This window comes from Geotrypetes seraphini, chromosome 13 (assembly GCF_902459505.1).
Source record: "Geotrypetes seraphini chromosome 13, aGeoSer1.1, whole genome shotgun sequence".
NCBI classification, from domain to species: Eukaryota; Metazoa; Chordata; class Amphibia; order Gymnophiona; family Dermophiidae; genus Geotrypetes; species Geotrypetes seraphini.
This window is the reverse complement of record NC_047096.1, coordinates 35074271-35089789: the sequence shown is the minus strand read 5'-3', so window position 1 is coordinate 35089789 and position 15519 is coordinate 35074271. Positions and strand designations below refer to the sequence as shown.

The following is a 15519-nucleotide window of genomic DNA, read 5'->3' as shown; positions in this document are numbered from 1 at the left end:
TGAGAAGAGGAGTAATGCTATCAAATATCTTAGTATCATGAATTAGTTTAACTGCAGGTTTTGTATTTATTACAACCTATGTTCCCTCTAAGTTGAGCACGTGATCACTCACTCACAGATTCTAAGAGCGTCGCTCACAAAAGTAGAGGTAAGGGGAAAGTGAAGGGGGCGCGCACATGGAGGGGAGGAATGGGAATAATGGGGGAGGGGGCAGAGAGGAGGAGGGTTTTCGGTGTCCCTACCAACACGGAGCGGACTGCTCCCCTCCTCGCCCCTCCTTACTATGCCACTGCCTCACGGTGGCCAATCCAGGTCACTAGTTCCTGGCAAAAACCCAAAGAGTAGCAACATTTCATGATACTGATCCAGGGCTAGCAGATTTCAGTTCAGTGCTAACCAGCTCTTTTCAACAGCATTAACCAGTTAAGCGCCACTGAAAATGAGCAGTTAACCCAAATCAGGTGATTTAACTGTCCAGAAGCCATTTCCAACCAGTTAAATTGGCTTGACAATGGATCCCCATCTAGACTGGGCCTTCCCTTACCGTGAAGTTGGTGAGCAGTGGCTGTGAAGTGTAGGTCAGCACTGAGGAGGGTCCAACAACTGCGTAGCTGGGGCATACAGGCTGCACATACATGTCTGCTGTGTAAGGACATGTGACTGCTTCATGGGGCACATACTCTGGGCAGGTTGCCCATTGAGACAAGGGCTGTAGAGCAGTAGGAGAAGGCTGTGAAATCCAACCAGCATATAAAGCTCCATCATCGGAAATGGGCAGGGAAGGTGTGCTGAAGTTCATATCAATGCAGGACTGATCTGGAGAAGCCAGAGAAGAAAACAATAATGATTCTCCATGTTGAAACAACTCCTATCTAAACTAACAAAGAAATGGAAAGTCAATGAAAATGTCTTGGTAGGATTACCAATAGTTGAGTATGTTGAAAGTGTCTGATGAGGCAGAATAACCTACAGGAGAGAAAAAAAATGCATCATTACAAAAGATTTCTGAGTAGTAAAATATTCTTAATGGTGTCCGCATACTGAATAATTTAACTATTATAAGACGTTTTGGCAGACGATTCAAACCTTTCAGCCTCTCTGTTTTTCAGAACCTTTATTTGTGTTGTAAACATACGAGAAGAGAAACACATACATTCCTCTGAGCTTCCATGCCCCCAATCTTTCTCTGGTAGCCCCCCTCCAATCCCCCCCCCCCCGATGCATAGAGCGCTATTCCAGAAAAGAAAAGACAGATATAGAATACTAATATCATCCTGTAGGCCAACTGCAAAAGTTAGCCAGCCTCCCTTCCACAGTCTCTATATTGGCCACACTGAATATAGAATAGAGTTGTCTGCTATGTATGCAATGACAAATTAGTGCTTGTTAATCCAATTATTAGTATTTATTACTAATTTCATGCCAATTAGGGGGGATTCATCATGCTAGGGCCTTTGCATGGGCATTAGGGCTTTAATGCGCATTAAGAGAATTAACACACACAAAGGCCTGGATTGTCTATACAGCACCGATATCATCAGTCACCTACAAAATGGCCACTGATCGTGTGTCAATCACACGACGGCACCATATTACGCCTCTGGGAATAGGCAGCAGAAATGTTAGGCCAGTGTTTTCCCAGGTCTACATTTCCAGTGCCTATCTTTGCTGTTAATTACGCCTACATAGGCGCTTCCAGCATTAGCTATGCCCACATTGGTGTTAGGCAACCTATGTAGGTGCAATTCCAGCACGAGTAGGCACCTTGAAACTCAGTTATATATGGGATTTAAACAGCGTTTGTTCGTTTTTTATTGAGCTTGGGTGCCTACCAGCACCTAAAAAATTGGCATCGATTAGAGAATCCAGGCCTAAATGCTAAGAAGCCTATAGGTATAAAATGGACTGTTTCTTTTTTTATTATTATTTATTTATAATATTTTCAATTTTACAAGCATACAATAACACTTGAAACAGATAAAGTAAATACAATTAAGCAAACAAAGCAAAAGGAAAATAAACTCTTATTTAGTCCACTATATAGGAGATCAAGAAAAGAAATTAACCACAATGGAAATGATCAAATAACTAATGCAAGAGAAACGGCAATAGATACACCTTCCTACAGCCGATGGCAAGTCATATATCATTAGGCACAGTTACCAACCCTTCTTTCGACTCAACAAATTCTAAGAGTTGTATAGCCTCAAAAAAAAGAAAATTATTATTCTGATAAGAAACATAACATTTAGCAGGATACTTAACAAGAAATGTAGCCCCCAGAGCTAGAATCCTTGGCCTCAAGGTCAAGAATTCTTTCCTACGTCTCTGGGTTTTTTGAGACAAATCAGGAAAAATTCTAACATTTGAGCCTAAAAACTGGTCATTCATATGACGGAAATACAGACGAAGAACAAACTCCCTGTCACTTTCCAAAGCTAGAGTTACAAACATTATAGTTGTATCAGTGACCACTTCTAAAGAAGTTTCCAAAAATGAAGATAAGTTCATATCCGCCTGTTTACCTACAGGCAGTTCCACTGGAGTAGATTCCCATCGAGAAGTCCTAGTATTGAGGTAATAAGCTCTCACAATTGGGAGTAAATTTTCCAACGGTATGGCTAAAGTTTCACGAAAATATTTCCTAACCATCTCCGCCGGTGAGATGATAGGGCATTTGGGGAAATTCAAGAATCTTAATTTATTCTCTCTCAGCTGATTTTCAAAGTTTTCCATTTTACGCGAAATAAATGATCTTTCTTTAACCATTTCTACTTCTACAGCTTTCAGGTCCTTTAATTTAACTTCTTGCTTCTCCACTTTTTCATTTAATGTAGATAGTAGTACCCCCTGTTGCTCTACCTTAGAAAAGACAGTGCCATAATCAGTTTTAATAGTGGAAAAAGTCAATTTTAGGTTGGAATCAATCTTCTCTGGCTTTTTAAAATCCCCAAAGCCATATAAAATGGGCTCTTTAGTGTTTAGTGTTAACTCCCTAAAACCCAAGCGAAGGCCTTAAAAACTGCTTGATAATTCCCCCCTTAGCTTAACTACATGTATACTGTTACATTCAGTCACTATCCATATGGTCAAGTGGTTAAATTTAGGGGTAGACATTAAGGTGTCCTATTTAAACCACTCAGCTTTCCATACACAGTGGTACCTCAGAATCCGAACGCCCCAGAACTCGAACACTTTGGAATCCGAACTTTTTTTTGTAGTAAATTTTGCCTCAGAATCCGAACTCTGCTTTGAAATCCGAACGCCCTGCACATTGTATATGTATGTTTGTGCCCCAGAATCTGAATGCTGCTTTGGAATATTTGTTAATATTTTACCTTAAAATCCAGTGTATTTACTGTTAAAATTTGAGTTTGTGGGACCCAGGAACGGATTAATCCAGTTTCTATTATTTTCAATGGGAAAAATTGGCTTGGAACTCGAACACTTTGGAACTCGAACGGGGTTCTGGAACGGATTAAGTTCGGATTCCAAGGTATCACTGTACTGTAGTAGCTGGCTATTACTTCTAGATATACAGCTACCTTTCTGGATAGTATATTTTTTTAAAGTTGTGGCTGGGCAGTACTTATGTGGATATTGTAAAAGCATTTAGAAGGAGATTTTAGTAGTAGTCTTCATATAGGGGGCTTCTGCATTTAGTGGCAACTGCTGAATGTATAAGCCCTTTGAGGATTGGCCTTCCTTATGCAATGGAAGTCTCCCTGGTGTAGGAGTTGAAGACTTGCAATAATCTCTTTACCCTAAGAGGAAGCGGGCACTATAGCTAGGACAGAAAATAATTTGAGCCCCACTTAGTTTGCATGCTAACTTTCTAAAGGATCAGGAGTTAATATTCAGTTGGTCCTACCCAGATATGTCCTGCAGACCAGGTCTATGCATAGATGATGTCACTGAATATTCAATCAGATTGCCTTGCCACTATCTGGAGAGAGCTAGGACTGTATGGAGGGAAAGGCTGGATGGGACTGGCAAGAACCTAGTTAATGGTGATCTTCAATCCACTAATCATCTGGTTTCTGTCTGGATAAAAAGGCTGTCCTCCCTTTATGTCATTGCCAATCTGGATACTGGTCTGAATACACCAATATTCAGATAAATTGTGCCAGCTAATTTAGACCCAGCTTTTAAAGCGGTAGCATTTTAAAAAAATGAGCTGAATATTGGAGAATCAGTTTGTCATGGACAATTGTAAGGTTTTTATCTATAAAAATGCTGCCTCTTCAGTCCGGTTAGCACAAGAGATTTTGAGATGGGCAAGGGATGAACTCTAGTCTTTGCATTCTGCCAGTACAGTTAGCCCACTTACAAGCCACCTACCACAGGGCTTTTTCTTGTGCAGTCTCTTTGCTCTAGAATTCCCTTCTACTCTCCATCAGGATAGATATATCCTTTCTTAATTTCAAAGCGTACTTAAAAATGTACTTGTTTCAGCAAACCTATCCTATTTAGACAGACTTATGGTGTTTTTCTCTGGGAACAGTCTATGAGTTGGATCGACACTGTCTGTGTTGATTTTTTTTCTCTTTAACTTTTCTTATCCTTGGCACTAAGATATTGACATTCCTTTTCCTGTTTTCTATGTGGTAGGTTTTTCCTTGATTGTAAACTGACTTGTTATTTTGAAAGGTAAGGTCTATACTCGCATTAAAATTCAATAAACCATAAATCATAGGGGCTGTGCTTGGCCACTTCAAGAGAAGAGCGGTCTTCATCTCTCACCGTTGCTGCTGGTGTCGCATTTGTGCTGCTCGTAGAGCCTCGCTTTCTTTTCAGTAACTCTTTCACAGGTTCCTTGACGCGGACTCCCTGGTACGGCCGAGGCTGCTGCTGTTGATCTGATGTGGCAGCTGAAAATAAACCAAAGAATTGACCCTTTGAGTCCACAGAAAAGTAGAAATCCAAGCCAAAACAAACTATGGAGTCTGATGATACTGATGTCAGCTTTATTGAGGTAAGAAGAAAGTTGTTCACAATCTTAAAAGCAATTAAGTACATCCACAACTTTAGTTAATGAAGAGGACCCAACATGGTCCATGTTTCGACTAAAAAGGTCATCCTCAGGAGTCCCGATAGGTCTCTTCTAAGATTTTGTGGATATAGCAATCGCCTAGGTAAGTAATTCCCTCAAGCGCTGGGTGTAGATTGTTATATCCGCAAAATTTTAGAAGAGACCTATCGGGATCTCTGAGGAAAACCTTTTAGCTGAAAATTAAAGACATGAACTTGACGCTTACTACTGAAGTTTTACTAAAGGCCTGCTCAATCACATATAACAATCACAGTTACAACAGGAATCTCAGCATTCTTCCTACTGGTGATAGACCATAAAACACATACACCATGTGAATTTACGGTGTCAGGTCAAAACCGAGGTCAAAACCGCGGAAGACAAAGGTCTTCCTCAGGAGTCCCGATAGGTCTCTTCTAAGATTTTGTGGATATAGCAATCGCCTAGGTAAGTAATTCCCTCAAGCGCTGGGTGTAGATTGTTATATCCGCAAAATCTTAGAAGAGACCTATCGGGATCCCTGAGGAAGACCTTTTAGCTGAAAATTAAAGACATGAACTTGACGCTTACTACTGAAGTTTTACTAAAGGCCTACTCAATCACATATAACAATCACAGTTACAACAGGAATCTCAGCATTCTTTCTACTGGTGATAGACCATAAAACACATACACCATGTGAATTTACGGTGTCAGGTCAAAACCGAGGTCAAAACCGCAGAAGACAAAGGCGCGCGCCGACAACTGAGCACAGCGCGGAGGCGTGCATCGAAGAAAATAACTGTTTTTAGGGGCTCCGACGGGGGTGGGTGGGGGGAACCCCCCCACTTTACTTTATAGAGATCGTGCCGCATTGTGGGGGCATTGTTGGGGTTTTAGGGGGTTGTAACTCCCCACATTTTACTGAAAACTTCACTTTTTCCCTAAAAACAGGGAACAAGTTAAGTTTACAGTATAATGAGGGGGGTTACAACCCCCCAAACCACCCACAACGCCGCCGCGATCTGTATTAAGTAAAGTGTGGGGGCTCCCCAACAAAACCCCCCGTCGGACCCCTAAAAACTGTCATTTTCTTCAGCACGCGCCTCCATCTTGCGCTCAGTTGTCGGCGCACGCCTTTGTCTTCCGCGGTTTTGTCTATGAACCGAATTTACAGATCCAAGCACAGGATAATCTTTAAAGAGAACGTGTGAGAGACAGATGCTTTGCAATGAAAGCACAGCAGAACAGAGACCAGAGAAACAAAAAAATATGGTTTGATCTTCTGAGACTCTATTTAGCTTGTATACTCTTAGATTCACCAAAGCATGTTTCATAGTTTTATTAAAATTTGATTAAATGCTTAACATAAAATTCAAAGCGTTGTACAATAAAAGTTGTTTAAATATTAATTAGGGGGGATCCCATAACCATATTCCTTTCCAATATTTGGGTTATGTTTGACATTGACTGTTCTCAACCATATTGAGAGCTGTGGGTATTGTGCTTTGTCCCTGGGGGGTGGGAGGGGGGGTATGGGCTGTGCTTGGATGGGTATTATAGAGTGTTCTTATTAGTTTGTAGGACTTGCACATGTTTATATGCTTGATTGTACTTATGTGTGCTATTTTGGAGTGTGTTATTTTGCTCTATGCATTCTTGTTCTGGCATTTCATGTGCAATTGTTATATGCTGTTTAGAGTGTTTTTCAATAAAAGCTTTTCAATTAAAAAAAAAATATATATTAATTAGGGAACGGACTACAAATGATAAATATAATCAAATTCAAAATACTGAAGGGAATAGACTTAGTAGATGAAGCCAGACTGTTCACCCTCTCCAGGATAGGGAGAACGAGAGGGCACTCTCTAAAGTTGAAAGGGGATAGATTCCGTACAAACATAAGGAAGTTCTTCTTCACCCAGAGAGTGGTAGAAAACTGGAACGCTCTTCCAGAATCTGTTATAGGGGAAAACACCCTCCAGGGTTTCAAGACAAAGTTGGACAAGTTCCTGCTAAACTAGGAGGTACGCAGGTGAGGCTGGACTCATTTAGAGCACTGGTCTTTGACCTGGGTGCCGCTGCGTGAGCGGACTGCTGGGCAGGATGGACCACTGGTCTGACCCAGCAGCTGTAATTCTTATGTTCTTATGAGACAAACTTGAATGGGGCGAGGACAAGAAAACAAAAGAAAAAAAAGGGGAGAACTACAATTTGTGAGGAAAGAGAACATAAACGGATAGAAACAGTAGGATATGACAAGGTAGGGATTGCGTAATAATAATTAAAAAAAAATTATTTAAAAAAGGATAAATCAGTTGTGTTATCGTATCTGGTCGCAATTTTCTGTAATGCGTGTGTACTGATCATGAAGCTCGCTGTTGTTCCTGTATATGTCATATATGTTATCAGTCCTGAAAACTACTGTGTATGTATCATTGAAACCCATTCTGGGCTCCTGGGGAAGACAGGCTATAAAACTAACTAACTTATTAATTAAATAAATCTGATTAAAGTTCTTCATTTTTTTTGTTTGTCTGACCTGATCTCTATTCTGCTAGGATAATCTTATAACACAGTGCCTGGGCAGCAAAAGCACAGATATACATATTTTATAAAGCCATGTTATGTTCGTGTGCCCAGTGGCGTAGCGAGGGTGAGAGGTACATGGGATGGTGGTGCCCCTCACCCGGCCTTGTCTCTAACCCCCCCCCCGCTCCTTCCCTGAATCCCCTGCCACACGTGCAACCCCTTCCTTTCCCCCATACATCTGATTGCTCACTGCCGCAACCAACAACTTCAATGTATTCCTTGCGACCACGTCATCTCCCTCTGACATCACTTCCTAAGCATGGCACCCGGAAGTGACATCAGCAGGAGCTGACGCTGTCATGAGGAGCACATTGAAGTTGTTACTCACGATGGTGAACAACTAGAGGTACGGGGGAAGGGGACATGCATGCCATGGAGGGGGGGAGTAGGAAGAGGGGGGGTGCCGCAACTTCAATGTGTCCCTCACGACCATGTCGGCTCTCCCTCTGACATCATTTCCTATGCGTGGTACCCGGAAGTGATGTCAGCAGGAGTCGAAGCAGTCGTGAGGAAGTTGTTACTTGCGGCGGTGAACAACTACAGGAATGGGGAGATGGGAAGGGGGACACACATGCAGTGGGGGGAGGAGTGGGAAGAGGTGGGGGGCAGAGAGGAGGAGGAGTGCTAGCGCCCCCCACCATGATGGTGCCCGGGATGGACTGCCCCCCACCCCCCTTAATATGCCACTGTGTGTGCCTTTATAAAACAGCCTACCTGAGCGCTCTCACACAAAGCTACCTAGTGATTAGAACAGTGGGCTGAGAACTAGTGAAACCCAGTTCAAATCCCACTGTGGCTGCTTGTGATTTTGGGCACGTCAATTAACTCTCCATTGCCTCGGGTACAATCTTTGAGGCCCTTTTAATAGAAAGTGGCCTTAGTACATCCTTATGTGGGTCATTCTGACGCGCTAAGGCTATTTTTACCGTTGGGGGTAAAATGGCTGATCTTTTTATTTTCAGTATTAATGGCCATTAGTATGTGGTTCCTCCCCCTTTCCCATTAATTTGTGACCATTAGTGTATGAGCCACTACTGCCACCTGTTATGTAGGCGGTAAGGGCTCGCATGCTAGCACATGACAATGTAGCTGCACTAGCTGATTATTTATTTATTATAGTATTTATAGACCACTTAAAGCCTAAATGGTTTACCTTCAGGCACTCAAGTATTTCTCCCTATCTGTCCTGGTGGGCTCATGATCTGACTATTTTACCTGGAGCAATGGAGTGTTAAGTGACTTGCCCAGGGTCACAAGGAGAAATTCAGGTTTTGAAGTCACAACTTCAGGGTGTTGAGGCTATAGCTCTAATAATAATAATAACATTTTCACTTAAATTGATGCGTAATGTCAAGTTATATAATACCAGAACAGCACAGGCTCTGCAACAAGTTGAAAATAGAAGGAAAAAGCCTCAGACAAGGGCCCTCCCACCTCCACAAAAAGTGGTTTCTTAAAGGTGGTTGAGCAGTCACCTCATTGGCAAAAAACCTTTATCAAAATTGAAAAAGACTCTGTGCTGTGCTGTAGAAGACACAAAAAGATAGAAGAAAAAATAATTCAACTTATCTTCAGCTGATCTACAGCTCTAACCACCACGCCACACTCGCCTCTGGAGAGTTTCTAACACTGGAACAGTGAAATACTTACTGTACCTGAATGTAATTGTCTAGAGCTAATAATAGCGTGAACTAAGTCCATAAACTGTTATTAAGGCCACTGCTACTTTTTGGCATCCCGCTCAGTACTTGTGACATCATTATTAAACCATTTCCTTGGCAATGGTCATTTCTCGTCGAGTATGGGCAGTATAATTTTGACGCCATTATTGAAAAGTGCCGACTTGGATCCCTCGGTGCCTTCCCATTACCGTCCAATTGTGAATTGTTTTGTTGACAAAAATGATGGAATCAATTATCGCTAGTCAACTCTCTAATTTCCTGGAAAAATTTCTATCTTATTACCATTCCAACATGGGTTTAGACCAAATTTTAGTACAGAATCCCTTTTATTCGAGTGAAAAATGAAAGTTCATTTGCCTGACTTAGAGATTTTTGGTATACTCTTTGTTTTTACTTTTCCTTGTTTTTTTTGGAGACTCCCACAGGACAATCAGCCCCCATAATAATGTGAACTTATAAAATCATTTTTTGTTAGTTTAATTTATTTCCTTTGTATCTGTTTATTGCCTGAAGTTGTAATATGTTATAACAAACCAATACATTTTTTTTTTTTTTTAAAGAAACACTTTTATTGTATTTAATATCAAAGATTCAAAATTTACAGTTGCAAAACAAATGTGCTGAGCTGCTGCACTTTGATTTGTCAGCTACATTTGACGTTGTTCATCAGGGTATTCTGATTCGGATGTTATCAGATATAGGTTTAAACCAATTAGTTTTGGATTGGTTCAGCGCTGCGATCTTACGAGGTTTATTTAGAGGGCGAGATTTCATCTTCATGGAAGCCTAGTTGTGGGGTGCCGCAGGGTTCCCCTTTGTCACCAATCTTATTTAACATATACAGTATATGGCTTCATTGAAAACTTTTGTCTTACATCTGCAGAAACTATAGGCTCCTTTTACAAAGGCACACTAGCCGCTACCGCCTCCTCTTGAGCAGGCGGTAGTTTTTCAGCTTGCGTGTGCTAATCCGGTGCGTGCGCTAAAAACGCTAGCGCACCTTCCTAAAAGGAGCCCTTAGTCTCCGGTACAGATTGTTGTATTTCCAATCTTCAGATGTGGGCACGGTCTATTCAAATGAAATTAAATGCTGACCAAAAGTAAATTGCTCTGGATTGGACCTAGAATGGAGACTGTTCCTGCTGTTATCACGTTGAAAACAGATATTTCATTACACATGGATTTCTCCTCCAGAATTCTGGGTATCATTCTGGACTCATCTCTCACATTCCATGATCAGATAAACTCACTGGCAAAAAAGTGCTTTTTTAGAGAATGACACGGTGACAAAATTCATCACCGTTCCCGTCCCCGCGGATAACCGCGGGAAATAATCCCATGTCATTTTCTAGTGTGTATTTCAACCTCAGTCCTTCTACACCAGCATTCTTCAAAGCAAAGCTTGCAGGTCAGTGGTTGTGGCCATTCATACTCTGATTCTTATGTGAGCCAAGGATAATGAAGCCATTGTGATATCACTGATGTGATTGGCTCTTAGGCACTGGTGGAATGAGGCATTATGACATCACAATATCTGCTCTGGATACCAGAGACTGTCATTCTTTAGTGTCTATTTCAACCTCAGTCCTTCTACATCAGCATTCTTCAAAGCAAAGCTTGCGGGTCAGTGGTTGTGGCCATTCATACTCTGATTCTTATGTGAGCCAAGGATAATGAAGCCATTGTGATATCACTGATGTGATTGGCTCTTAGGCACTGGTGGAATGAGGCATTATGACATCACAATATCTGCTTTGGATACCAGAGACTGTCATTCTGTAGTGTCTATTTCAGCCTCAGTCCTTCTACACCAGCATTCTTCAAAGCAAAGCTTGCGGGTCAGTGGTTGTGGCCATTCATTCTCTGATTCTTCCCTCTCTCCTTAAAGAATGACATGAAGATGGTTTCCCGTGGTTATCCGCGGGAACGGTGATGAATTTTGTCACCGTGTCATTCTCAATTACGTATGCTGAGAAAAATTAGATCACTATTTCTTGAAGAACACTACTCAGTGCTGTTTCAGGCTATTATGCTTGCCCAGTTGGATTATTGTAATTCTGTTTATGCGGGCATTAAGTAGGGCAGTCTATAACGACTGCAGTTGATACAGAATATGGCGGCGAAACTCATTTTTGGGAAGAGAAAGTATGACCATGTCTCTCCCTTGTTGAGAAAGCTTCACTAGCTTCCAGTTCGTTTTAGGATGCAGTTTAAGTGTGCATGTATTGTCTTCAAGTTTCTTTATGAAATTTTTGACCCTTACATTGGAATACTCCTAGATCTTGCCACTCGAGACTTATACAGAAATATAAACTATCGTTCCCTTCTTTTAAAGGAATTAAATCTGTTGGGAAGCTTAGCCAATTTCATGTGTTTAAACTGGTAGAAACTTGGAATAAATCCCTGACTGGTCATCTGCAACAATTCCATAAAATTTTAAAAACATTATTGTTTTCACAATATCGTAATGACTTACCTTCTGAATCGACGAACTAATAGTGTTTTAACACCTTCTTCTCATGTTCCCATTTTATATGTTATCTGATCTTAATTATTTGTGAACCGAGTCGAGCTCTACTATGAGATGATCCGGTATATAAACCAAAGACTAGGCTAGATTAGGATGCCAGGCTAGATGGACCTTTGGTTTGTATAAAGATAGCGACGTTAGCCGCAATACATATTTGATTTAATAAACCCAGCCTGCATCTTGTACCCTTGCCTGCAGTTTGTTCTTTGTTTGTTTTGATTGCGCTTCACTGCAGACCCATTTGGATGGTGTTTTTGTTTTTGTTTTAGTAAAACTAAGGCCAGGATTCTCAAAAAAACCACATTAAAAAGAGATGGTCTACTAACGCAGCCGTTTTGATAGCGAATTGAAAAATGTGAGGCATTCTCAAAAAATTGTACATGCAAATGAGGTCAGAGGACAGCAGTGAAGATTCGCTAAATTTGCATGTAAATTTGCATGTTGGTGATAGTGGTGGGCACATGCACAGAAAAAAACACGAAAAAAAATTGCCACCCCAAAACACAACATCTCTCCTGCTGCCAACCAACAATTCCTACCCTTCCCCAGCAGCGGGAGAGATGCCAATTCTCTCCTGCTGCCAAGAAACGCCTGCCGCTGCATAGCCGCGCACCCTCCCCCCCACAGAGATTCTCTCCCACTGCCTGCTGCCGCCTGACTGCGCACATCTCGCACAGCCAATTCTCTCCCAAGAAATGCCTGCTGCCACCTGGCTGCACGCAACCCCCCCACACAGTGGGAAAGATGCTGATTCTCTCCCACTGCTAAGAAATGCCTGCCACTACCTGGCCGAGCGAACCCTCCCCCCCACACAGTGGGAGAGATGCCCACTCTCTCCCACTGCCAAGTGACCCCCCCCCCCCCGCCATAGAACACCTTCCCCCCGCTTCTGATGCCCCCTTCCTTGCCTCTTATGCCCCCTCTAAGTAGATGATCTGATGGACGTGGATTCCCTCCTCCCAGGTTGCCTGCGTCGTCCAAAATGGGCCTTCCCCTCCCTGGTGCATCTTGAGATGCACCAGGGAGGGGCATGAAGCTCTGATTGAACCAAGTTGTTTAAGGCCCCTCCCATGGGAGGGGCCTTATACAACCTGGGTCAATCAGATCCTCAGGCCCCAGATGCACTGTGAAGGGGTTTAAGGCTCTGATTGGCCTGGATGCCTAAGGCCTCTCCTATGGGGTGTCCGGGCCAATCAGAGTCTTAGGTCCCTTCAGAGTGCTTCTGGGGAGGGGCCTGAGGCTGTGATTGGCCCAGGTTGTATAAGGACCCTCCCCGGTAGAATTTGTACCTGGGGCCCTTTATGTGAAGTCCACTGCACTGCCCCTCTGCTCTGCTAGCTTTCCAACCACACTCAAAGTAGTGCTTCAAGAATTTTCCCTATTTGTCCCAGTGGGTTTACAATCTATCTAATGTACCTGGGGCAGTGGAGAATTAAGCGCAATTCGTGTGCATGTGTTGTGCACTCACTCAACACATACAGAACAGTGCCCATTAAAAACAAACAAACAGCTGATTGGGGTTTCCCTTGCCGGCTCTAAAGCAGGAGCTGGCAGGGGAAGTCCCAATCAGCTGCCGATGCTGTTCTCCCCTCTGCCGGCTGATCAAGGCTGGAGTCGCCATCACCTGGGCAGAGGGAGAGAACGGCGGCTGTAGGGAAGAGCTGTGCCTAGCGATTGCTCTTCTGAGCTGCTCCACACGAATAACATGCATATCATTTGCATGCTATTGTGCTGAGCATCTCCCCATAAAAACAAATTGCTCCCACCCTGGTATTTTTTTACCGTGGTGTCTGAGCATCGTCCTCTCACACAATTCAGAAACTACTGCTGGCAATGCGACTTGTGAAAAGTGCACTCAGACAGCCCAATCATAGCAATAAATCACATGAAATGTCTATTTTGGCAGCAGAATCTGAAGGAAGTAGAACTATAGAGAGGCACAGCCCAGGTGACGGTAGAGTTGTTCCATCGGAAACACAGGTGGCAATATTAGGACTTATCTCACGGAGTTCCAGAGGCAGATAACTAAGAGATGAGAAGCTGGTTAACTGGAATTGTTAAATCAATGCTCAGGAAGCGAATGCTTCTTGGCTTGTACTTCATATCTCTCTCCTGGTTACCTTGCCTTTTTTAAACTTTGGTTTATAAACATGCCAGCTGATAAAAGTAGCTGATCTAAGATAACTCTATGTTCCTACTTTTTATTTCATATGAATAAGGAAGCATTAATGCCAGGTTTTACTAAACAGCACTAGAGGTTTTTTAGCATGGGTATCTTTGAACAGCCTAGCTAAGGGGTCTCAAAGTCCCTCCTCGAGGGCCGCAATCCAGTCGGGTTTTCAGGATTTCCCCAATGAATATGCATGAGATCTGTGTGCATGCACTGCTTTCAATGCCTATTCATTGGGGAAATCCTGAAAACCCGACTGGATTGCGGCCCTCGAGGATGGACTTTAAGACCCCTGGCCTAGCTGATATATAATCCAGAAACCTAATAAATACAATCTGTGCACTCTGTCCTCCATAGAACTGAACAATTTACTCTGGCAAGCAGCAGGAAAGTTGTAAAGTTTCATAATAACTGATCAGTTACCAAACACTTAACATTTCCTGAAGCACACATTGTTGTTATTGATCTAGGTGTGGCGCAAAGATAGTTTTAATCACTTCCAGCACATTGTGTTTTGATAAGATTATTTTAATGCAAACTCAGTGTTGCTGTTTTCCTTTGTTCTGGAACTCTCTGTGGAGTGTACGAAGCCTCGTATCACCTTTTACACCACACACTCACTAAATCTCATACTGCAAACAGCCAAGTTGGTTGCTTGATTTTAATTGCCTTGGCCTGCCTATATTATAGAAACTTTATTTGTGATTATCATGTGTAAATACCAGCATTTACATGGTGTATCTTGGATACATGTAAAAAAAACAGAATTTATATGTGTAGGCAAAGGGTGTAGTTTGAACAGGACATATTCCCCCTTTAACAAAGAAAAAATGTACCGTATTTTTTGCTCTATAAGACGCACTTTTTCCACCTCCAAAAAGGAGGTGGAAAGCACGTGCGTCTTATGAAGCAAAAATACAAATTTAAGCCTGTTGCTGCCGCCGCTGCATATTTTAACCCCTCCTGCCATTGCCACAGCATATTTTTAAACCACCACCCCTGCCACATATTTTTAACCCCCCTGCCACTGCCGCAAATTTAAAGAAACCCCACCACTGCTGCAACTTTAATCCCACCCGCCCGCTCGCTCGCTCACTGCCGTCGTACCTGGTGGTCTAGCGAATTTCCCGGCCAGAAGTGCAGAGATCAAGAGCAAGCCCTCCGCGCTCCTGCATGGGCCCGCGCTTATCTCCGAATGGCTGCATGGAGTTTTATGGGAAATCTGCAATTTTTTATGGAGTTTCAGATTCTGATTTATTACTCGCGCTATTTGAATCTACAAATATGGGAGACAGCAACAAAATGGAAAGATACAAGGGCTGAAATGACAGAAGCTCTGGAAAATAGAGCATCTGAACATAATTCTGTCAAGTCTCCATCAAGGCATCCAAAATCATTGGAGTATCTGGGACTGGCTTATGAATGAGTTCTTCCTCTAGCTAGTTTTCCAGCCATTTTGCGTTGCTCCTCTAAGAACAGTTACTTACCCATAACAGGCTTCTAGGTAGCGAACTATCTTCACCTGGTCGCTGCA

General features: G+C 42.5%; 1 protein-coding gene across 2 annotated transcripts in view; it reads right to left on the bottom strand.

Annotated features, from left to right (window-relative positions):
- POU2AF1 (POU class 2 homeobox associating factor 1) overlaps positions 1-15519 on the bottom strand; it is a 63254-nt gene that overhangs the window by 3608 nt on the left and 44127 nt on the right. For both annotated transcript variants that reach the window (XM_033919358.1, XM_033919357.1), the window contains exons 2-4: positions 4744-4871; positions 924-966; positions 545-816 (exon numbers count right to left, since the gene is read on the bottom strand). In XM_033919358.1, the coding sequence (XP_033775249.1) occupies positions 545-816; positions 924-966; positions 4744-4871 (443 nt within the window). The remainder of the gene's footprint in view (positions 1-544; positions 817-923; positions 967-4743; positions 4872-15519) is intronic.